Here is a 25,498-nt window from a genome sequence, read left to right on the forward strand (position 1 = left end):
CACCTCCTTTCACCAGATTTCCCGAGGCATGTGATAACATAGGTTGAAAATAGAAACCCTGTAAAAATGGAAGCATGCAGCCTCCTTACAAAGGTATCCATGACTGATTGGCCTCTTTAGAGTGGATCGATTTCCCAGCCCTCATCCATCTTCCTGAAAATTGAACTGGTCGGCTTCTAGATAGGTTGAATTCCTGTTTCAGGTTTTTAACATTTTGACATCTCATCTGAACAAAACCCACCTCTTTTTGGGGGTTAGAATTGTCCCACTATTCCAATTCCTTGATATACCCAAGTATAAGTTAAACCTGTTGTTTCATCTCAGACATTGTGGTAAATGTAATACAGCTTGATATTGCAAAATTTTAGGAGATAAATACTCTAAAGAAAATCTATAAAACAAATGTTTACTGGGTACAATTATCCCTTTAAAGAGGAGGTACTAACCTGGGATTATTCTTTAATGTATTAATAAGAAATTCATGCAAATCTATCCCTGTGGAGTCTGTATATTCTTGACTGCAATCTGCAACAAAAGAACACATTTTCAACAAAGGCATTTATTATATTTTTATTCCAAGTTTCCAATTTATAAAGTAGATATTGGTTTGATGTGGACTATTGGGTTGGAGATAGTGACCTTTGTGGCTGATACCTAAATTGGTAAACCGAGGTGAAAGATTATAACTCAGACTAGATCCTAAAGCAGCGCACATTAATCCAAGTCAGTCCTGAACCAATTTACTCAAAAACTTCCTAAGTGATTCAGATTGGTATGATTGCCAAGCTAAGGGGAAGAAAAGGCCCTGAATCATAAGCAAATAATTAAATGGAGCAGCACATTTATGTGCATATCCCATGGAAGTTACAATGACTCACAGACTGCTGGAGTGGCACACCTCGATCATTGACAGGGTCCTTATTACCAGCCTTAAATCGATGCAGTGAAATTAATTTGTATTGAGCAAATTCAGCAATTTCTGGTCACTCAACGAATATCAATGGAGACGCTGCCAGCAAGCATCCACTCTTGCAAGGCTTACAGCTGAGCGCTGAAAATCGTCCAACAATTTGTGGCAATTTGCAACTCCTGCTCTACCTTTTCTTTGCCAAAAATGTCTTGCTTTTTTAATGCACTAATGGTAATGTGTGCTGTGAACTCTCCATTATTTTTCCAGCGATTTCTAGCCCAACATCTCCACGTTATGAAGTAACTTCCCCTGTAACTATATTTCCTGCATCTTAAGAGTGTGCTAATTAACATAAGATAACCCTATTGAACTGGTGCTGTGCTCATAAATGCTGCAGCACACAAAATTATTTTCAGCGTTCAGGTTTAATAAGAGTTGTCATTATCCAGGCAAATTCAGTTAATGAGCTTTCTGATATGTTCCTTCACATTTTAAGAATTGCCTTGATGGATTTCATTAAACTGGGAAGAAATGCACTAGCTGCTTCTTCTCCAAAGATAAAGAAATTTAATAAGCACATCAATAATCCACAAAATGTTTGGGTTTTAGAAACTGAAATCACAATAATAATAAGATGAATTATCTCTATAAAACTGTTTTACAGAGCTAGTCATTGCAGAACATGTGGGAACTTCATAAAATTACATGAGATGGGCTTACACCTCCAATCCCCCACATGTCAAGTGGCTGATGCTTTCTGTACTGTTCTGGGGGGATACTGAGCAAAGACGTGGTGCTTCTCTGCATCGAGGATAGCAACAGAAACAATAAGTGCAAGGCTCCCTAGGGCCACACACATCCACACTGCTGATTTCATAATAATAAATCAAAGAATGCCCTTTGCAGAGAATATTGTGGGGCTCAGGAAGGGGAATGGAAGATGATGCTTACAAAAAGGGAGTGTAACAAAAAGATGTTTCAAATTATGAGACATTTCAGCAATTCAATGTCAAACACTTACAGTATTTTAAAATTATTTAAAATATATTGATTTGGAAAAGTTTATAAAATATGCAATCTATAAATCCTACAAGAGTTGTTCAGAAAAAAAATTACACAGGTTATATTTTCCTCTCCTAAAAAATCAGGAGCAGAGAGATTACAATAAATGCTTTGGAATTATAAGCACACTTTAAATGAGAGTCCAATTCCATCACTGTTCAGCGCTCTTAGGAACTCAGATACTTTCGTACAGAACTTTGCATGATCAAAGTTCATATCAACAACCAGATGCTGCGTGAACCTCTGTGTGAGTACATTATTTAATAAACTCCAGCACAAAAATATTGATTACTCATTATAATTAGGTGTCCCTATCAAAATTTCACAGAGCAGTATAAATATCTAGCAAGTGCACTTTGTTTAGCTGCTGCTGAGGAATTGATGTTAAAGTAACACAATAGCAATTTATGGAGAGGAAAGCTCATAAATAAGTATCAGCTCAAGGCAATGAGTCCAAAAACCAAAGCAGCATAAAACGTTCATACAGAGTGTTGGCACTTCTCAGCTCCCCAGCCTGTGTGTCCCCCATACTCTGAAATTCTACAATCCGCTGTACTCACTCCCCCACCCGACCCATCTCCTCCCTTAGTGTTGTAACCTTCAGCTGCCCTGCTATACTCTGGAACTTCCTCCTTAAACTTTTCTGCCTTGACAATTTCCTTTGCACCTGTAAAAGCTTTCTCAAAAACTGTTCCCTTGGCTCCTTTGGGCGCCTCCCCTAACCCTTCTAATTATTGCTCAGTATCTGTTTCTCTTTTTGAATGCATTGGGAGTTTATTATATAAAAACAAGCTTTTAATGTATGTTTAGATATAATATTTTGCTGTAATGGCATTAAAAAAGTGGTTGCTTTGGTGATTAAAAGGAGTCTAATGGAAAACTCTTCACTTGCCTGGAGGAGTGCAGCTCTAACAGCACTCAGGAAGCTCAAATATCAACTAGGACAAAAGCGCCTGCTTGACAGGCACCCCAGCACTCTAAACGTTCACTCACTCCACCGCCAGTGCACTGCAGCAACTCACCAAATCTTTTTCAACAGGACCTTCCAAACCTACAATCTTTACTGCCTTGAAGCACAAGGGCAGCAGGCACATTGGAACACCACCATCTACAAGTTCCCTTCCAAGCCACATACCATCCTGAAATGGAACTACATCATCTTACTGTCTTCACTGTCGCTGGATCAAGTTCCTGGAACTCCCTTCCTAACTCCACGATGGGTGTTCCTACACTACATGGACTGCAGCTGTTCAAGAAGGCGACTCACCATCATCTTCTCAAGTGAAATTAAGGATGGGCAATAAATGCTGTTCTTGCCTGCGAAGCCCACACTCCATGAGCGAATAAGTAAAAAATAATTGTGGTAGTCACACACTGAACACTTGATTAAGCCTGACATTTTTATTCAGGCAGGTTGTTAATGCATGGAGGAGGACAGAGGACCTATATAATCCAGAAAAAACATCCTCCTTGCCTTAAAGATTATAAGGATTTCATGTTGTACAATTGTTTTGAAGTTTAAAAGCAAACCGATCTCTATGGATAATAAATATATGAGCTAGTAAGGTTTTTTCCTTACTGGTTACCAATACTATATATTTATTCTTTAGTTGAAATCAGAAAGCTTTATGGTATTTGTAATAGCTATTAATGAGGAGGGGCCTAGTTCTAATCAAATTCTACTCAAAATAACACAGTCATATTGCCCTTGTTATGATCCCAGCTGATGTTATTATGGGGCAAGCCAGATTCCAGGGTTGAACCAGGTTGATAGATCCTAACTTTTGTTTTTTGTTTAGAAACGTAGAGGGCGGCTATAGAACAGAGTCACAGGAGTCAACTGATGAACTCGTAACAAAAGAATAAAACATTTATTAAACAAGCAAAGATGAACTACATTACATTACTCCTTCACCTTAACTTTATAGGTAAATAAATATTCGTAAGGATAACACAAGTTACATAAGTTATCTTACAATCTAATGTTCACAGTAAGTACACAGTCCATGTAAACCAATAGATGACAAGTGGTCAGGCACACCACACCCTGAAAGCAAGTGACAGATGGCACCCCAAACGGATCCTATGGATCTCTCATCAACTACCCCACCCCCCTCCCTCCCCCACACCATGAGCCAACTGGTCTCACTGAACTCCATCTTTCACAAGGGGTTTTCCAATCACCACTGTCAAAGAACACACTTTGGAATCTACTTCCAAACAACACTTTCTATAGGAGGCCTTCCGCAAGGGTCCACCTCCAGTATTTCGAACTTTCTTTCCAACGTCCCTCTCCTCTGGATCACCACATGCATTCAGGATTTTCCTTCCATACATGCTTTCTCAGATACTCAGCCATGCCAACAGAACACCACTGCTTCCCATGCCCATAGTAAGGAGTCACCAGTCTTTTGCTATCTCCTTGGATTTTCTGGCTTCTTGCAAGCCTATTTTGCTTAAAGTCTGCATCCTGCAGTTTTCACTCTTTAAACTTGGAGCCTTCCTCTCTGCTCCTTGCTTTCACTTCCAGTGAACAGGATCTTGTTCCAGATTCCTGTCCTTGTCCTTTGACTTAACTTAAAGGTCTTCTTGGGGCCTTTCTCTTTTTCCTTGCAGATCTGCTCTCCACTGTTCCCTCTTCCAGTAGACTGCTGACAATTTAGAGATCCAGAACCACTCGGCATTCACTGTTACTTTAACTTTAGAACAACTCATCTAAGATTCTTAGACTTCACCAACTGAACTCAAAAACTGCTGTTCCATTGTCTGTAGGCCCCTTGTTGCTAGGCAACAGCCCAGTTTTCTACTTCAAGGGCAGAATTTTTCAGTGAGCGTGTGGGGGCGGGTCTGACACACCAGCGCGCACAATGACACGCGATGACGTTGGTCGTGCATCCCGACATCATTGCGCTGAGTTGCGATGTTTCGTTTGGTGTGCATGCACTAGAGTCGGCTGCATGCCTGTCAATATGTAAATGTCTTATTAAGCCCATTAAGGATCTAATTAAGGTTATTGTAATCGCTGCCCGTCCAATCTTAAGGTAGGTGGGCAGGCAAAAAGGCCAAGCGCCTTTGTGTTTTTTAGGAAACCTCATCCACGACACAGTCACATGAGGGGACATGTTTAAATAAATTTACAAATCTGTTATTTCATAATTTCAGAAGCCCTTCAATCTCCCTGAGGGAGCTCCGTGCCTCAGGGAGATTGAACTGCTCTTTCGCGCGAATGCGTGAGAAAGCATTGGCCCCGACTCTCCCTCCACCCCCCCACCTGCACAGGTAGTGCTGAGCACTACCGGTCGTGGCTTACCCTGGGCGGGTCTTAATTGGCCCGCCCGCATAAAATGGCGACGTGAGCCTGCTCTCACTAAGCTCGCCTGCCATCTGAAAAATCCTGCCCCAAGAATCATAAAACCTCACTAAAAATGCAGGTATACACACAAACAAACCCACAGGCTTGCAGGCAGCTTTCAAAATGAAACTAAAACTCTAGTTCCCCCCTTTTTTAATATCAATACAGAAACACAAATTAAACTTAAACTTAAAGCTAAAACTCATTCCTATCACCCACATACAAATATGACATACTTAAACTATCTCTAGTTCCTAACACCCTTCAAAAAAATCAAGGAAAGGAAGTACTCGGAGGATGCTTCAGAATTATATCTGTTAGCCTACATATAATCAACTTTTCATGATAAAGTAAATTTATAACTTTGCCATAAGCCTCTCTTAACTAAAAGTTTCTATTTCCCCAATGCCTGTTCCACATATATCCCAACTGGTGATGCCACTGTTAGCTACCAGCACCAAATCTAAATTGTTCCAGCACTTAATCATGACAACGGATTGAGGACAAAGAATATTTTGGTCCGGAACATTGCAGGAAATAATTAAGCATTTGAATAATAAAGTACAGTTTAACTCTGTCTGACCTTCAAAACCATGTTTGATTCTTTATTATAATGAGGCCTAATTTTATAAGCTTGGTCATTATCACAAGCAACAGCCCAGCTACACCATAGTGGTCAGCAGATACTCCTTGTCACTCAGCAGCTGCCTCTGGTTTTTCATGGTTGCTCAAATGTTGATGGAACAGTGGACTGGTGAAGAACAAAGACATCATGATTGCTACCAGGATATTGGGCATTCACCTACATGATGTGCTGAGTGTGGGCTCTCACCAACTGATGGAGTAAAACCACTGCTGGTTGCTTTACATCTCAGAATTTACATACCATTTGGGTAGGCAATGGCATCCTACAGCATGGAGAAGCCTGCTGTCCTGGCAAAGTCCCACCTCCATCCACCTGCCTCTCTCTGGCAAGACAGAACAAAATGCATTCATCTGTCTTTGTATACAAAGCCTCATGACCTCCCTCATGCAACAGTGGAGAGTGAACTGGGAGTATTGGAAATATTGCCTGCCTCAGCCTGGAAGGAGCCTGATGCAAACATTTAAAGGTCATGGTCATCTTCACAGCCATTGGCAATGTTGTCCTCACCCTGCTCTGACACTGCAGAGAGCACCTCTTTCACGAAGCAGAGACTTTCCACACATTGTTCCTCACTGAGCGTCAAGTAGAAGAAATGCTCCCTGAAAGCCCTGGGGCAATTATGGCCTTCTGCCCCTCACCCTCTTTAAGCAGCTTGCCCTCCTCTGTGTCGCCTCTGTTCAATCTCTCAGTCATACTGCAGGTCGACAGATAGAAACTACAATACCCATGAGTGGGAGCAAGTGGTCTGAGCAGAACCTTTGACGTGAGAACCAAGACTTTCACCATGTGCATCACCACCCCCAGTAGACTTCACCAACTTTAACTAGCTATACAAACCATCAAACATTTTTATTAACTAAGCAGCAGCTGAGAATTCAGTCAGCAACTAATCTGAAAGTAGATGATGATCCCTTCAAATAGTGCTGGGGGAGGGGGTGGCGAATTATTCCTGTTGCTGAACACATGTTCAGCTGCATGAATTTAAGAGACAGTGTTAGCTCAGGTTCAGGTTGAAAATGGCACTGCTGGCATCTAATCAGCACTGCAATGTGACATCATGCTCTTCCAACTCTGCATTCTACTGGCGTATCCGCCCGCACTGACAACCTACCCAAAATAGCACCTGGCTTGCCCTGCACCAGAGGTGAATGAAAATGGCTCATCTTGGTACTGAAATGGCACCTGTAACACTAAAAACACATGTGCTATATAATGCCATTTTGTGGCACTATCTTCCATGGAGCAATTGACATCCTGCCAATATGCACCACCTCACACTTATCTATGTTGAAATGATTTGCCATTTACACTCCCATTTTGCAAGTTTGTTAACATCTTATATGGTGTTACAGTCCCCCTCAGTGTTAACTGTACTGCCCCCACCCCCCCACCCCCCAGTTTGGTGTCATCTGCGAAAGTTGATATACTTCTTATTCCCGAGTTCACAGTCAGTTATGGTTATTAATTTTCTAATTCTGTCCCAGTCATGCAGTGCTTTTTTGAGATGCCTACACATGGGGAAGGACCTTTAGGTCTGGGAGCGGGGCATGGTCGGCGGGCCTGGGAGTGGCCGGGAAACGGAAGCTGCTTCAGGGAGCTGGAGAATTTAAAAGCAACAAATAAAGATTTTAAAATCCGCGAAAAAAAAATGCCCACGCATCAGAATCAGTCACCTGAACGTATGCATGATGAAAACTCTGTCCGTACACTTTTATTTTTTTAAATTTAATAACAGAAACCTCATCCTGCCCTCAGATGAGGTTTCATCAAAAATGCAAAGTCTGCCAGACAGATTTGCCTGAAAAAATCAGGGACAATTGGAACTTTATTGGGCTTAATTGCCCTCTTAATTGTCGGCAGGTGCGCTTCCGACTATCGCACGCACCCACTGACTTAACACCGCGTGAGCGCGGGATCACGTTATTTTACAACGAGCGGGTCTGGCGCGCGCCCGCATGCTGAGCTAAAAATTCTGCCCCTGAGGAGGGCTCATTTTCTCCAATCGCTTTGATAGAGCAAAAAAATTAAAGTGAGGGCCTACAGAGTTTCTGATCACAATCTTGTTCTGTTTTGCTCTACTGTATCCTTCATTGGTGACCGGCTTTTTCCATACAATTTCTTGAAGTTTCTTTGTTTCTTATACAGTAAACAATGCTTATCTGATCCCTCTATGGATTTGCATTTGGGAGTTCCACGATCAATTTCACACGTCACAGCAACTAACTTTTTTAAGAAGTTTCGTGATTTAAACATTGTTTCCATTTTATACAAGGGCTGCATTTTACATGCCCCTGCCAGGCGTGCTTTTGGTGGAAGGGTACACAAAATAGGGCGGCTGCCCACACCACCACCTTCCAGCCCACTCCCAAGCTTACCCACATTTTACCAGGCGGTGAGGGGGGGATGGGGGTGGTGGTGGGGAGGTGGGCAGGCACTGAAATTGGCAGCCCACCGACCACACTTAAATAAATATCCAGGGGTCAATTGAGGTTGTTAAGTCAATTGACCACGATAATACACTTCCCATGCCATAAAAAGGTTGGCATGGACAGTCAGGTGGGAGTGGGGAGACCATTTTCTAAAAAGCTTTTTCAAAGAGTAGGAAGGAAGGGGGGGATGCTATCTTTAGGGAGGGCCCTTTGTGAATCAGGTGAGGGGGTGGGAGGAAGATCTCCCTCAACTGCCCAAATACTTCTTCCCAAGACCCCAGTCTTACCTGGCTCCAGGATGTGCAGACCTTCTCCTTGTTCCTGGTTGCAGTCCCTGCAGCGCCCACCAATGTACTCTTGGTGTTCTCGGAACTACTGGAACTGCTGTCCATTTGAATTGACTGGCAGCTCCTAATGACGTGACTTCCTCCCCAGCGAGGAGCAGAAGTCTCACACTGCCCTAATTCAACCTGCCCACAGCGCGTTATGGCTGCGGGGTGGGCTGGTGTGGAGTGGATCAGCCCCATGCCCGCTCTGCTTCCAGGGGTAGAGAGGGAGAGGTGGGGGAGAATGGTGGATCTGTCCTCCCCCTCATAATATGCTGCCCTTAGACTTGCTGTTTTCCAACTGTTTAATACTGAAGGATGACTCAACATGTTTATCTTAATTCTTCTATAACCATTGTATTCAATGAACGGCATGACACTAGGAAGTTCTAAGGAACAAAGGGACCTTGGACCTTGGCGTGCGTGTCCATAGATCTCTGAAGACGGAGGGGCATGGTTAGTCGGGTTGTGAAAAAGGCATATGGGACTCTTGCCTTTATCAATCGAGGCATAGATTACAAAAGTAGGGAGGTCATGTTGGATTTGTATAGAACCTTAGCGAGGCCACAGCTGGAGTACTGTGTGCAGTTCTGGTCACCACATTATTGGAAGGATGTGATTGCACTGGAGGGGGTGTAGAGGAGATTCACCAGGATGTTGCCTGGGATGAAACATTTAAGTTATGAAGAGAGGTTGGATAGACTTGGGTTGTTTACGTTGGAGCAGAGAAGACTGAGGGGCAACCTGATCGAAGTGTACAAGATTATGAGGGGCATGGACAGGGTGGATAGGGAGCAGCTGTTCCCCCTAGTTGAAGGTTCAGTCACAAGGGGGCATAAGTTCAAGGTGAGGGGCAGGAGGTTTAGGGGGGATGTGAGGAAAAACATTTTTATCCAGAGGGTGGTGACGGTCTGGAATGCGCTGCCTGGGAGGGTGGTGGAGGCGGGTTGCCTCATATCCTTTAAAAAGTACCTGGATGAGCACTTGGCATGTCATAACATTCAAGGCTATGGTACAAGTGCTAGTAAATGGGATTAGGTAGGTAGGTCAGGTGTTTCTCATGTGTCGGTGGAGTCTTGATCGGCTGAAGGGCCTCTTCTGCACTGTGATTCTGTGATTGTCAACGTAAGTTTTAAGGAAGCGCAGCAAAACGGATGTGAGGTTATGATTTCTTTATTTCACTAGTTGAATTCCAGTTTGGGGTGAAGAATTTGTCATTGACCTTAATATTAAACCTTTCAATAACCTTAGAATGCAACTTATGGATAAATTAATCCATTAAAGTGCTTCTGTTTACTTTTCAAATGCAAATATATTGGTCTGAAATGTGAAAATGTAGAATTACATTGCAATTTAGGGTTGTGACCCTGATCAATACTCTGGTATGAATTTATGGAATAGATGACTCCATGACAATCTCAGTATCCTTTCTTGTAAAGCAGACCATTGGCTTTGCATTAAAATATGTGAATTGTTTCTTGTAGGTTACCGTACATGTTCTCAGGGTTATGGCTAAGGACTACCAACAAAAGCAATTTGCTCACAATTATGGTGTCTTTTTTAAATTCACCATTGTTGGATAATGCAGGTTTTATATGAATTAAAGTCAAATACAATACATCAAACCTCACATCTCCTTAAGATCAGCTTTTATAGACTATCACAATTACCATAAGGTCAGTCTTAACCATTCCTTGAACACAATCGTTTTAAGTCATTTTGCACATCACAGATTGGCAAGTAGACAGAGTAGGTAGAATTCCTGCACCCACTATTTTTCATTGAGTAATGAGAGGGCTGATTGCAAACTCATACCTTTTGACAACATTCTTATTTTAGGTTTCTCATTAGTTTTCTCTTTTTCTCTGTTTTTATCCTTGTCCTTTTCTTTCTCCAATTCCTCCTTATTAGTTTTATCATCATCTTGAAAACTTGAAGAGCTGGTGAACTGCAGCTGTACTGAATCCTGCAACACAAAAATTACTAAGAAATAATAATTCCTTTCATCTGTAAAAGGTTATGTTGCTATCATTTGCAATTAATTGTTAATCGATAGGTTGTCTACTTTGCCACCTTCTAAAGAATTATCATTATTTCACAATTTGAAAAGAACAGTATTAAGTATCTTCCTCAGCTAAAAATAATCATGACAAATGTTCACAATTTGAAATAAATTTTATAACACAAGATTATCTTTCATGGAAACAAGTGTTTGATTATAACACTTGCAATTTGCAGTATCCGTCTTTTACAAGCAATACTCAAATTACATCATCTCACCAACAGAAATGGGAATGAATGGCAGACAGCAGTATAGACAGCATACTCCTTTAGCATTTATATAAACCGAGATTGATGGCCAGTACAAAGACAATTATTCCACATTATCAATTAATATCCAAGTCAAAAATCACAAAGGTTGTACAAATGTTCACAATGAAAGCTAGCAAAATGTTCTCAAATACTTGGTCTTTGGAACAACAAAGCACATTTTATCTCAAAACACTGGTATCATAAAGTAAGCACAAAGTTCCTTCAATATATTTTGAACGTACAGTAATCCAAACAATTGCAAATTTTATATTGATACAATGGAGACCTTAATGGAAAAAGTCACCAATAATCCTCATTGTTACAAGTATTAACCTTATGATATGGAGAGTGGAAACTGGGTTTCTGTATGGTCGAAAGCGTTAGCTCCACAGTTCATGGAAATAAGTCCTGCGGTTAAAAGCTGATTGTAGCAAGCTGCAATTGACCAAAACAATGTCATACACATGATGATTTTCAGTCTTGTTCTTCAGTTTTGAAACAAAAATGTTTCCCCCATTGTTTCACCCCTTCCCCCTCCCTCCCCTAGGAGGGTTGGGTGGTTTTGATTACTTCAGTCATTCCTGGCTCTGCTGTTAGCAGATATTGTGATGTACAGTTAAGTCCTCCTCTCCTCTTCCTTTAACCAAGCACCTCAATCCACCTAAACTTTGGCAACAAGACTGGCAATTTGCCCAGGTATAAAAGCCAGCACAGGTTCGGTTTTAATTTAAATTGTCCGATCCTTCAACAGTGAATAAATACGCACACCATCAGGTTAATGCATCCAGCTTCTTAAAAATAACAGAACTAGAATGTAGCATTTCTTCCCTCCTGTCCCTTCTCCTGTCCCCAAAACAGTGTTCTCAATTAAGATTGCTTGACTTCTTGTTCCAGAATCCTTGGTCCATATAGATTTCAGAAACAATGTTCAGCCCATGGCAGTCTTAAGTTTATGTCCTCAAATGCTTATATTTGATGTGATACCGACATCTGGAAAGCACATGCATTATAGAACAGTTAAAGCTTTGCTGACACTAAGGCAGAATATTTAGAATCATAATTCCACTATGAAAAGTATATGAATTATAGGATACATTGTTGCCTTTTGTTCAGTATTTTTAGTTATCCAAAGTTCTCTCCATATAGCTGGAATGCTTCTGAACTGGGGTTAATGCCTCTCAGCCTGCAATTGTTTCAGTGTTACTATTTCCTCCTTTTGAGGACTGAGCTGAAGAAAATCTTGCAGAGAAAAGTAGCGACATCATAAGCAATCCTTCCTTTTGTTAGGCAGCCTCCTCCCTTAAAGCTTTGCAGCATGTTTAATAAAACAGTACAGGATGAAAGTGAGTTGAAAATGCAAAGAATTACAGCTTCTTGGTTGCATAGCAACAAAGGCCATGTTTTGAGGTATAACAGAAAATAATTGTACAAACCAGACACATTTTGCACAATTTCATTATGCTAATAATACATTGCAGCCTTGAAGGACAGTGTATAACAATTAATTAAATCAAACCACATCACTATTGAAAAATATGTTCATAATGGCTTCAAACTTCTGTGAAGTTATAACATTTTGGGGCATGGTAGGTCTTAATACTCCTAATGCACTAGACTGTCAATGCAACTCTTGTTTGGATATTTTCCTTAAGTATGAAGTATCCTTTCTCCCCACAAATTTTAGAGTCAGATGCAGCACTGTTGAAATGTAGGAAATGTGCAACGTAGAGGCCATCTCTTGACTCTTGTAGAATCTTAAGGTTAACAAGTGCAAACTGAAATAATGCTCCAAATACAAGCAATTTTTTAATGTATATTTCTGATGAGTATTGTAATGCTGGACAAAATAAAATAAAATAATAATGATACACCTGACATTTTAATTATAATAATGAATTAAAGTGACAAGCTGGTTGCATTATGTATAAAATCTCTATTCTGGAGTATATTCTGGAGTCATTACATTTTGTCTTTTCAGAGTTACTGAGTATTGTCCCACAGCCAAATATTTTCATGCTAGCATTCTGCAAAATGTTTGAATCAACAAAAGCTTTTGCATTTTGAAGCAAAGAGGGTAAAGTGAGCCTTGGCAATAATATAAAATGAGTAACATAGACCACTCATCCATTATATACTTCCCCCAATTTTTCTTTCCATCAGCTTCAATAAAAACAAACACCAAGAGAGCTGTGGAACTGGTGGCCAATCTGACATTGCCAAGTGTTCAAATTAGCCCCAAAGTTTCTAAAGGTTTCCATAGAAAGAAATCTTAAATCTTAAGTTCATTTCTAACATTGCATTAAAATGTTATCAATTTGTCCTCAATAGTTTTACAAATGGCAATGATTGGTGGTAACGTTTAAGATATTTGCATGTGCATCATTGCAGTTGCCCCATTTGAAACCTGATAGGGTGATCTGAAGTGAGCATTACTAGCTGCCCCCACTCAATTCATTTCAGTTGAATTTAATATAATTAGTTTGTTGCTTACAGATATCCATACATAATGGAGGCCAAGACTGTTATGCCCAGACTGACGAATCTTACACAGAAAACAAGTAATGGCTATGAAGAAGAGATCTAAATTTTAGCTGGTTACTGCAAAGAAAATAGACACCTCGGGCTGGATTTTCATCATGGAGCCAAGAATTGGGAGACAAGAATTTTCCTGACATCGTGATCCCACCTCTGTCCAAGCACTGCTGGCAGGCTCAATTTTCATATCCTGGAGGGTGTGACAGCCTGAAGTTGGGAGATGAAGACAGGCTGTGGCTGAGGCCCGCCTCCATGCATAGAAACTTTGCCTCCGTTCTTCAGATCAGTGCATGGGCCTCCTGAGCCTCACCCCCTTAACCTCCCTACCTCCTCATTCCCCTGCCCCCTTCATCTCCCCCACCCCCCTTCATCCATCTAGCCCCTCAGCCCAAATACCCCCTTATCCCCTCACACCTTACCTCCTCATTCCCCTGCCCCCTTCATCTCCCCCACCCCCCTTCATCCATCTAGCCCCTCAGCCCAAATACCCCCTTATCCCCTCACACCTTATCTCCCCTACACCCTTTATGCCCTTTTCCATCTCTTACCCCCTCCACTCAACTAGTATCCACCTTATAAACAGAACCAACAAGCTCTATAATAACATTTGTAAGTCTGTGAAAACCTCATAAATCTGTCAAAATAAACAAAGATTACTTTCAAAGGCACTTAAAACCCCAATATCATCTTCAGAATCTTATAAATGTGTCCAAATAAACAAGTATCACTTGAATAGGCATTTAAAAAAATACATTATGTTCTTCCAAAGCTCATACATTTGTAAAAATAAACAAACATCACTTTAATAGGCACTTGAAACCATTCATCTCTTCAGAAGCTCATATATCTGTCAAACCCATCAAATTCACACTCACTTGGTCAGCTGCATAAAAAAACCCTGCAGTGTAGAATCCATTAATATCTTTGAAAGCAGCCAAACCATCAAACTCTCATTCCCTGTACAACTGTAAAAACAACCCTTGCAGTGTAGAATCCATTAGTGCTTTTGAAGGCAGACAATAGTTTCTATATCTGTCACAGCTTTCAAGCAGCCAAACCGATGGCCAAGCTCTTCTGCAAAAATATAAAGGACAACCATTGGTAGCGTTTTAACAATTAGCTATTGAGCTCACACTTGGCTAGTTTTTTCAATATTGTACAATGCAGAATAGCCATTTATCCTGTGGATAATCTATTCAAATCTGAAGATTTTTCCACTTTTACAATGTTGTTCTTCATCTGATACTTTGCCAATTGTCAGAAGTAACTACATGGCAAACAGATTATCAAATGGTCATTTACCTTTCCAGTCACACTGCTGTCATCACTTACTCTAGTATATATAGAACTAACCCAGGTTACAGTAGTTCACGTTGAACTGTAAAGGAAGCAACAGCATTTTTACTCACCTTTTACACACTTCATACCTCCAACGCATGGCTCAGAAAGCTCCTAAAACATGGCAATCTCACTGAAAATTGCAGTTTTTGAAATGCCCATTCTACAATGGACATGACAACTTGCAAACAGTAGCAAGTTGGGTTTCCAACCCACTCCCTTTCTTGCTCTGCTGAAAATAGCCAGAGACAGGAATGGAGTGTTTCTCACGTGTCGGTGCAGACTCGATGGGCCGAAGGGCCTCTTCTGCACTGTGTGATTCTGAGACTTCCGCCTTCACCACACAATGGCCATTTATTTTCTGATTCCTGACTCTCATTTATTTTCTGATTCCTGACTCTGTGCGATTCCCAAATGGGGCCATAAAATCCGGTCCCAAGCAGCAGTGCCCATATTTAGTTAGATAATAACAGAAAAACAATCAAGACAAAAGGCATCCTTGACAAATATCATATGGCCTCTAATGTAAAAGAAAAGTGAATTTCTGTGGTTAAATCATTGAATTTACTGTGAACAATGCTGGCTGCAAAGGTGAACAAGATGATTCCAAACAGTATAAAGCCATACGAACACGTAGTAAGGCACATGAAGGTGGCATCTGCAGACTGAATGCAGCGTGACCAAGTGATGAAATCCAGGAATTTGGTAAGGGAATTTGATGCAGAGAGGGACGAGGCGCTGTTCTGGCCTTTACAAAAAAAGAGTGGTCTAAGAGAGGGAGCTGAAGACAGTGAAATCTGAGAGCTGAGGCCTAGGGGCATTGGGCAGAACCTTCGGCTCGGTGAGCAGGAGTGGAGCCCGCTCGCCAAGGCATAAAACGATGTGGGGTGACATTGAGCATGTGTCCCAACGTCACCGCGCATCATTTTGATTTTCTGTTCGGTGGCCGCGCAGCTGAATCGGCTGCACGTCCGCTAAACTGTCAAAAGCCTATTAAGGCCCGTTAAAAAGCAATTAAGGCAATCAGCTGAGCTGCTTGTCCAACCTTAAGGTTAGCGGGCAGGCAAAGAGCCCAGGCGGCCTTCGCATTTTTCATGGAACCTCATCCACAGGCGGCAAGAGGTTCCATGAATGATTTAACATTTTCAGAAACATTTTTACTAAAATTAATGCATGGGACATGTCATAAAAATTTTTACAACACTTTATCAAACTGTTTAAACTTAAAATTAATCTCCCTGAGGCACCTCTGTGCCACAGGGAGATATCTGCACTGCGTGCGAAAGAGCATACTCCTGGCTCAGGCAACCATCCCCCCACCCACCCGCACAGGGAGCGCACAGCACTTCCAGGCACAAATCATCCTGGACGGGCCTTAATTGGCCCACCCATGTAAAATAGCAGTACCCAGCCGATCGGCTAAGCGCCCCCCGTGCCCGCCACCAAGCAACCCCCCGGATGGGGAGAAAATTCTCCCCATTAAATAGGTGCACAGGTGGATGTGGGTGAGTTTTGAGTCTTTTCCCCCGCTAAACTGGGGCAGTAGTTTAAGTGGATACTGGTGAGATATAAGTACTATATTAAACTTATAGCATAGCTAGTTAAACTCCACAATAACTAATTAGTTAAATAAAACAAAATAAAGATGACAGGGCAGATGATGCATTGCAGCTGTAACATGTGGGAAAAGCTGGATACCCATAAAATCCACTGCAACCACATCTGCAGTAAATATCAGTAGCTTGAGGAACTTTGTACCTGAGTTGATGAATTGTAACATACATCAGGGAGGGGAAAGTTCCCTGGGCACATTGTTCTAGGAAGCAGCCTCTTCCCTTAGGCTGGGTACTTCAGATTTAGTCTGTGGTAAGACTGTAAGGGATGCAAGTACGGGGATCCAAATTGGAGCAATGGAGGAGCCTCAGCCCCTGCAATTGTCCAACAAGTTTGAGGTTCTTGCAGCTTTGTGGATGAGAGCTGGGACTGCAGGAAGGATGAGCAAACTGACCACAGCACCGTGCTGCAGGGGGGCCATTCAAGTGGTGGGAGCAAAAAGGAATGTAGTTGTTATTGGGGACTGTATAGTGAGGGAGATGGGCACTGATCTTTGCAGCCAGGAATGAGAGCTCTGAGGCTCTGTTGCCTGCCTGGTGCCAAGGTTAAGGACATTTCCCCAGGGTTGGAGAGGAACTTGGAGTGGGAGGGCAAGGGTCCAGTCATTGCATTCCACATGTTCCACAACCTAGGTAGTAAAAGAAAGAACTTCTGTTCAGCAAGTATGAGCAGCTAGGGGTCAAATTAAAAAGTAGAACCACAAAGGTAACATTCTCTGAATTACTACTGAACCATGATTAAATTGGAATAGGGTAAATAAGAACAGAAAGCTGAAAGCATGGCTCAAAGATTGATGTGGGAGAAATGGCTTTTGATTCATGGGTCACCGACAGCAGTACTGGGGAAAGAGGGAGCTGTACGATTGGGATGGTCTTCCCTGTGCTGGGTCCAATGTCCTGGAAAATCATATAACTAGGACTGTATAGAGGTCTTTAAACTAAGTAGTGCTGGTGAGGGTCACAGGGGGTACGGGGGGTCATTGGTAGGGTTTACATGAGGGTAGATTTGGAAAGTTAAAGAGAAAGGACAAGCCAATAGTACAGGGTAGCGTTGCAGGTAATGATAACCAGAGAGTGACAGGTAGGGAAAGGGCATGCAAACATAAGAGTACACCAACAAATAAGGTCAGACTAGGGAAAAATGGTAAAAAGACAGAATTAAAGGTTCTTTATCTAAATGCAGACAACATTCATAGTAAGATGGATGAATTGATAGCACCAATAGAAACAAATGAGTATGATATGAAAACCATTATAGAGACATGATAGCAAAGTGACCAAGGTTGGGACTTAAATATTCAAGGGCATTTAACATTTTGGAAGGGCAGGAAAAAAGGAAGAGGTGCTGGGTGACTCTTTTAATAAAGGCTGGGGTCAGTACAGTAGTGAGAAATGACCTTGGTTCAGAGGATCAAAATGTAGAATCAGTTTGGGTTGGGAGAAAAATTGGCAAAGGAAAGAAGTCACTGGTGGAGTGGTTTATAGGCCTCCAGGCAGTAGCCACAGCGTAGAATGGAGTATAAAAGTAAGGATGTTTTGATACAGCTGCAGAACTTTGGCAAGGCCACATCTTTGGTACGGTTTTGGTCACCTTACTTAAGGAGAGATGTATTTTCATTGGAAGCTGTCCAGAAAAGGTTCACTAGGCTGATTCCTGGGATGAGGGATTTGTCTTATGAGGAAAGGTTGAGTCTATACTCATTGGAGTTTAGGAGAATGAGGGGTGATCTTATTGATACAAAAAAGATTCTGAGGGGGCTTGACAGGATAGATGCTGAGAGGATGCTTCCTTGTGGGGGAATCTAGAACTGGGGGCTCAGTTTAAAAATAAGGGGTCTCCCATTTAAGATGGAGATGAGGAGGAATTTCTTCTCTCAGAGTGTCACTAATCTTTGGAATTCTCTTCCACAGAGAGCAGTTGAGGCAGGGTCATTGAATCTATTCAAGGCTGGGTTAGACAGATTTTTGCTTGACAAGGGAGTCAAAGGTTATTGGGGACAGACAGGAAACTGGAGTTAAGGCTCGATAGACTGAATGACCTACTCCTGCTCCTATTTCTTGTGAAACAAAAACAGAAATTGCTGGAAAAACTCAGCAGGTCTGACAGCATCTGTGGAGAGAAAGACAGTTAACGTTTTGAGTCCATATGACTCTTTTCTATAGTGTTTAAGGTGGGTAGGACAGGTGAAGCTGGATAGAAATCTAGTGATTGGTGGAGGCAAAAGAGAGATTGCAAAAGATGTCATAAACAAAAGGTTGAAGGGGTGTTGATGGTGGTGATACTGGCTAAAGGAGATGCTAATGGTGACATTCAGAGTAGAAAGCAGAATGAGCAAGTGAACACCCCTTTGACCTTTTGTTTATGACATCTTTTGCAATCTCTCCTTTGCCTCCTGACCTTCTATCCAGCTACACCTGTCCCACCCCCTTTAAACAGTATATATTTCACCACATTTTTACCTCTCTTTAGAAACGTTAACTCTGTCTTTCACTCCACAGATGCTGTCAGACCTGTTGAGTTTTTCCAGCAATTTTTGTTTTTATTTCAGATTTCCAGCATCCGCAGTATTTTGCTTTTTACCTATTTCTTATGATCTTTTTAGAACATAGCCGCTTGATAAATTTACTACTTACTGCTAATTCCACGTTTAAGACATTTGATGAGATATTCATTCAGGTAGAACAGTGCTAGTCACTCTTATTGTGGGGGTCTGAACATCCTGCATTTAGGAGTGCACCCACAGGGCTGAATTTTACTGCAGGGGCAGGGGACTCAAGATAGGGCTATATGAGGGTCCTCAGCCAGCACAACTTTACAGGAGGCAGTTTCAAAAATGGCTGCCTCTGCCAATTAAGTATGGCAGACAGGCTCGCAAGATTGAAGCCCAATCAGAGGGACCGTAGCACTGGCTGACCAGCAACCCCACGGGAGACATAGATACTGCTGAGGTGGAAAGGCGACTGCAAGGGCAGCTCAAAATGCAGGCACGCTTAGAGGCCTACTGAAATTAGGAAGGCCCAGAGTTGTTAGGGCCATCAGTTGGTAGGGGAAACCTCTCGACAGGAATGGTTTTTGCCACAGCTGTTGCACTTTCATGCTGTGGCTCATGCATTGTGCCAGTGAGAGAAGGCACCAGTGACTCTCTAACCTGCCACCAAGAAGTTGCTTCCAAGTTGCCGCTGACCTCTGGACTCAGCAAGGAGCGAGTCCAATGCTGGGAAGATTCTCCTGGGTTCTGAAAATGGCCCATAAAGTGAAGCCTAAATTGGTTAAATTGTCGATCTGCCTCTGTGGAGTGGGTTGCCAATTCCTCTGGCATCCCATTCCTGGGAATCTCACCTGGAAGTGGGACAGTGTGGGGAGCCCTCCCTATGATCAACTATCTGCATTTCCTGCTCGTCAGCCAGGCACTTCCTAACTCCTTGGAAAAATTCAGCCACACTGTCCAATATCTAACCCAACAACAGCATAACCCAGGGATGCAAATCATGTAGCTCTTTGTAACCTGAACTATTTTGGTCCTTTGCACATGTGGCTCTTCAATCTCCTGAAGGTAGTTTGAGAAAACACATCTGCATGATTGTAGCATGTAGCTGAATGGGTCTCGTGCTGCTATCTCCTTCTGTGTGTTGTCAGCTGCACTGAAATATCAAGGGGTTAGCAGAGTTTTGCAGATTGAGACATACCCTAATTGAAAAGGGAAACTAAAAAGAGAAACTGTCCCTTCCAGTAAGACTGAAACTGAGATTGGAAACCAAAATCTCTGGGGAGACTGAAACTGGCTGAAACATATAAAATGACACGGGGCATTCACAGCTCAGATGCTGATCCCAATGGTGCAGCACAGGAAAACTGAAGAAGGTGGAGGCTAGTTCTAGAAGCTGAGAATAGGCAAATATACAGTTGCTGTGGCTGTTTCTGTTAATTGATGATTACATAGAGCGATCTACGCCACACCATTCAGATTATCATAAGCAGAGTTCAGGAGGTTCTGCAGACATGTACCATTTTTGATGAAGACTGTGCCCATGGAACTTGGGTTGTTGTACATTGTTGTCAGCTGGGGACTGGGTTAAATCCTAGAAAAAGAGCTGAAACTCTTCATGAGGAAGACAGAGTTTTGAAGAGCATTTTGACTGAGATTGATAACATATATGCTGAGAGGACTGCCAAGCCAATTCATAAAATCTGTCTTAGTTGTATCTGCCATTTAATGTGCAATTTATAGTTTATAATCAACCACAATTTTCCTGTTAATTCATGTTTAACTTGTGTTGATTCTGCATTTAGGTTATAGGCAGTTACCCAAGATAGTGATTAGCATTTGCTTTGTTTGACTCTTATATAATAAAAATTATTTTGTTTTGAACCATCGAATCTTGTGGCTTCATTCCTTCAGTAAATAATTAGGATTTTGGACTTCTTCCTTTTTTTACAAAAAAGTTACTGGTCTCGACTGAGAGCATAACAGGATACCATATGGCACAGCCCGCTTGTTCTATTTAAAGACAGGCTATCCATCTCAAGGAAAATTGAATTGAATGATATTGAAGGAAGTTAAATAATGGAAAAGTGAACGGCAAGGCACAGAGAGGAGGCCAGGGTGATGGATTTGACATTGGAGGTATCAGTGGTGGACCGGGGCAGGAAGAGAGATACCATGTGGGGAACTAGGAGGCCATCAAGGACCATACTGAGAAGGAACTGGGAGCAGGTGACCACAGAGATCAATGTCTAGTGTCTGGAACTGAGGATCTGGCAGCAGTGCCACAAGAATTGTAAGGGCTTCGCAGGGATGGTCAAGGTCAGTGAATGTGTCCTTACATGACCTCTCTTACTTACTGTGCCTCTAGACTCTCAAGCTGCTCAATGCACCACACTCCCATCACTCACCCAGCAGCCAGTGTATGGTACTCGAGACTCATGCCTAGTAAGGTCATCCTATCTCACTCTCACAAATCTACCAATGCTGCTAACCTCACACCCACCTTTTCCTGCCTTCACATACCTCTAGCTATACAGCTATGGCAGACACATCACCCAAACAGAGGTGAATAATTATTGACATTCTGCCCTCTGTCTTACAAGACTAGGTGGCACACATTGGAGGAAGCAGAGCGGAACTGGCTGAGGACAAGGATGCCTGAATCTCTCAAGCCCTATAGAGGCGATGATTCTCAGCACCATGGGGTCCACAGTGACAGAGTCCTTGCCAAGTCGAATCTCTAGGGGGAGAATTTTCTCCCCATCGGGGGGGGGGGGGGGTGTTTGGGGGCGGGTGCAGAGCCAAGCAGCTCCCCCAATCAGCTGTGTGCCGCCATTTTACGTGGGCATGTCAATTAAGGCTTGCCCAGCGTGATGTGCGCCCAGAAGCGCTGTGCGCTGCCTGTGCGGACAGGGAGGGGTGGGGAGGGGCGGTTTGTCTGAATCAGGTGTGCGCTATTTCACACACGTGCGTGAAAGAGCGCAGAAATCTCCCTGAAGCAAAGAGGTGCCTCAGGGAGATTAGTTTTAAGTTTAAACAGCCTAATAAAGTGTTGTAAACATTTTTAGGACATGTCCTCTCATGTGAAACTGTCACATGAGCTGGGACATGTGCATTAACTTTAACTAAAAATTTTCTGATAATTCATTCATGGGGCAGGATCTTTAGGTCAGTGAGCAGGGGGTCAGGGCCCACACGCCAATGCGTAAAATGATGCAGGATGATGTTGCGCAGAACACCCAATGGCACTCCGCATCATCTCCATTTTTAGGTCGGTGGAGTGCATCCAAATCAGCTGTGCGCCTGCCGACCTGTCAATGGCCTATTGAGGCCATTAATAAAACAACTTAGGTAATTGACAGGGCTGTCCATCCAACCTTAAGGTTGGTGGGCAGGCCGGGAGCCCTGATGGGCTTCAGGAAAAGCATAAAACCACATCCACGGGCGGGATGATGTTTCATGAGGGATTTAAAATATTTAATAAAGGTTTGAGCTAAAGTGATGGACATGTCCCAACTCATGTGAGTGTCACATGAGGGGACATGTCAGGGAAATTTTTAAAATATTTACTTTAAAAGGTTTAATTCGGAGCTGATCTCCCTGAGGCAGCACTGAGCCTCAATGAGATCAGTGCATTCTTCTATGCGCATGTGCGAAAGAGCGGAGTCCCAGTTGAGGGAATGCCCCCCCGCCAGCCACACAGGGAGCACATAGCGCTGCCCTGCAGATGTCACGCTGTGCGGGCCTTAATTGGCCCGCCCTTGTAAAATGGAGGCTTACCTGCCCGCACCCGGTACTGCACTTCCCTCCCCGACGGGGGAAAATTCTACCCATGAAACCTCACGCCGCCTGTGGATGAGGTTCCATGAAAAATGCAAAGGCCGCCTGGGCTCTTCGCCTGCCTGCCAACCTTAAGGTTGGACGGGCAGCTCAGCTGTTTGCCTTAACTGCTTTTTAACAGGCCTAAATAGGCCTTTGATAGTTTGGCGGGTGTGCAGCCGAGTTGGCTGCGCACCTGCCGAACTGAAAATCTAAATGACACGCGGTGAGGTCGAGACACACGTCCAACGTCACCCCATGTCATTTTATGCCTCGGTGAGTGTGCCCCTCCCCCGCTCGCTGAGCCAAAGGGCAGAATTTTGCCCTTGATGGGCGGGCGGGCCCTACTGACTCAGCGGCAGGCGGGCAGCCGATCGCCAGCGCCATTTTAAGTGGGCGGGACAATTAAGGTCCACCCAGCGAGTTGCCCGATGGGAAGAACTATGTGCTTCCTGTGCAGAGGGGGGGGGATTTCCCCAACTATCAGAGTGCGTTCTTTAGCGCATGGGCGTGAAAGAGTGTACATCTCCCTGAGACTAAGTGATGTCTCAGGGAGATCGCTGACCGTTTTTGAAAGTTTAAAAATAGAAAAATAAAAAAATCATTAACATGTTCCCCTCGCGACAATGTCACACGAGATGGGACGTGTTAATAAATATCACAGAAACTTTATTAAAGTTTTTTTAAAACAGACATGAAACCTCATCCCGCCAGTGGATGAAGTTTCATGAATAATCAGAAGCCCGCTGGGGCTCCTGGCCTGCCCGCCAGCCTTAAGGTTGGACGGGCAGGGCCTTTAATTGGCTTAATTATCCTGTCAATGGCCTCAATTGAGGCCATTGACAGGTTAGCGGGCGGACAGCTGATCGTGCTGTCCACCCGCCTTCCTGAATATTTAAATGGGGCGGGATGATGTCGGGGGTTTCCCCCAACATTATCCCGTGTCATTTTCACGTCGGCGAGCGGGCCCCGCCACCAGCTTGCCGACGGAAGAATTCTGCCCAAAGTTTCAGCCCTAGGAATATTGAGCATGACAATATGTTCCTGCTTTATGTCCCAGATCACCCTCATCCTGTTACCTGGCATGATGTGACCATGGATCTTGCTTCCCACTCCATACCACTTCCCTCACCCTCACATTAACCTTCCCCCCTTCATTTCCTGCTTTCACTCACTGAAGCACTGCCCCTGCCCAGCCACAGCAGCCCATAGAGGAACAGAAAGAGCAAATGTTCAGCACTAATACTTTTAGCCATCAGCTCTGATACTGATCCTGCATGTACACTGCAGACTAGTATAGAGTTGGAATCAGCATGTGGTCACCAGTGGACTGCAGCAAGATCAAGGATAAAGGATTTACCAGCTTGGGTTAGCTTTCTTAGGCTACTCCATTAAATTAAAATAGAGGTTTTAAGAAGGGCCCCATTATGTTCTTAATGGTGGATGACATCAGGGTGCTATGGTGGGTGGGCAGTGTGTTAGTTAAGTTTACCAAGTAATGGGTTACCATGGCCTTTTTCTACTTATCAATCATGTCACACTTTAAAATCAAAGTATATATACACAAGCAATCTTTTTGACTTAATCTAACCTTCTAAATTGTTCTACTTCATCAAAAAACTATTTTTATATCATAGAGTATGTTAGCAAAATCAATGTAATGGACTTGTAATGATTAGAATTTGCTTTAATACAATTACCTTTTCAACTAAATAACTTCTATATATAGGGTTTCTGAGTGCCATTCTTCCATCAGATGCATCTATTCTGATGTTGCTTCACAGTACTATTTAATTTGATTTTCTATGTCACACATTATTTTTAATTCTGAGACAATTAGCATTCATTTTAAAAGTGTTAGCTTGCTCAGTAATAGCAGTCTCAACTCCAAGTCAGAAAGTCATGAGTTCAAACCGCACATCAGGGCGTGAGCGTAATCTAGGATGATATTTCAGTATAGTACTGAGCGCTGCCTGTCACAATTTCTGTCGGATGAGAGGCTCAACAAAGGCCTTGTCTACATGTCCAGGTGAATGTGAAAGATCAATGACATTCTGGAAAGAGGGGCAAGGCAGTTCTCCAATGCCCCACTCAACATTTGTTCTGACTAACCTCATGACAGTCAGATGAACTAGTCAATCATCCCATTTCTGTTTGTGGGATCTTGTGTGCAAAGTTGTTATCATAGGGTGAGATGGTGGCGTAGTGGTAATGTCACTGGAATAGTAATCCAGAAGCCTGAGCTAATGCTCTGGTGACACCAGGTTCAAATCCCACCAAGGCAGCTGGTGGAATTTAAATTCAATTAATAAATCTGGAATTATGAAGCTAGCTAGTCTTACTAATGGTGACCATGAAACTATCATTGATTGTTGTAAAAGCTCACGTGGTTTGCTAATGTCTGTGAGGGAAGGAAATCTGCTGTCCTTACCTGGTCTGTCCTACATGTGACTCCAGCAGCAATCTGGTTGACTCTTAACTGCCCTCAGAAATGGCTTAGCAAACTACTCAGTCCAAGGGCCCACATCCCATGAAAGAATAAAAAGGTTGCCTACAAAACAGCAGACTATGGCCAGGATTTTCCCCTCGGCAATTTGGGGGTGGAGCCCACTCACCAAGGGGAAAATGACACGGGAGGAATCCCTGGTCCCTTTAAATGTTTAGGAAGG

The 25,498-nt window shown here is 42.9% G+C and overlaps 1 protein-coding gene across 7 annotated transcripts in view; it reads right to left on the bottom strand.

The window, feature by feature from the left end:
- The window catches only part of LOC121279013 (cAMP-regulated phosphoprotein 21-like), a 293,633-nt gene that overhangs the window by 119,967 nt on the left and 148,168 nt on the right, over positions 1-25,498 (bottom strand). For all 7 annotated transcript variants that reach the window (XM_041189756.1, XM_041189757.1, XM_041189755.1 and 4 more), the window contains 2 exons: positions 10,541-10,691; positions 447-525 (listed from right to left, as the gene is read on the bottom strand). In XM_041189756.1, coding sequence (XP_041045690.1) covers positions 447-525; positions 10,541-10,691 — 230 coding nt within the window. The remainder of the gene's footprint in view (positions 1-446; positions 526-10,540; positions 10,692-25,498) is intronic.

The sequence above is a fragment of the Carcharodon carcharias genome, chromosome 6, assembly GCF_017639515.1.
Source record: "Carcharodon carcharias isolate sCarCar2 chromosome 6, sCarCar2.pri, whole genome shotgun sequence".
NCBI lineage: Eukaryota > Metazoa > Chordata > Chondrichthyes > Lamniformes > Lamnidae > Carcharodon > Carcharodon carcharias.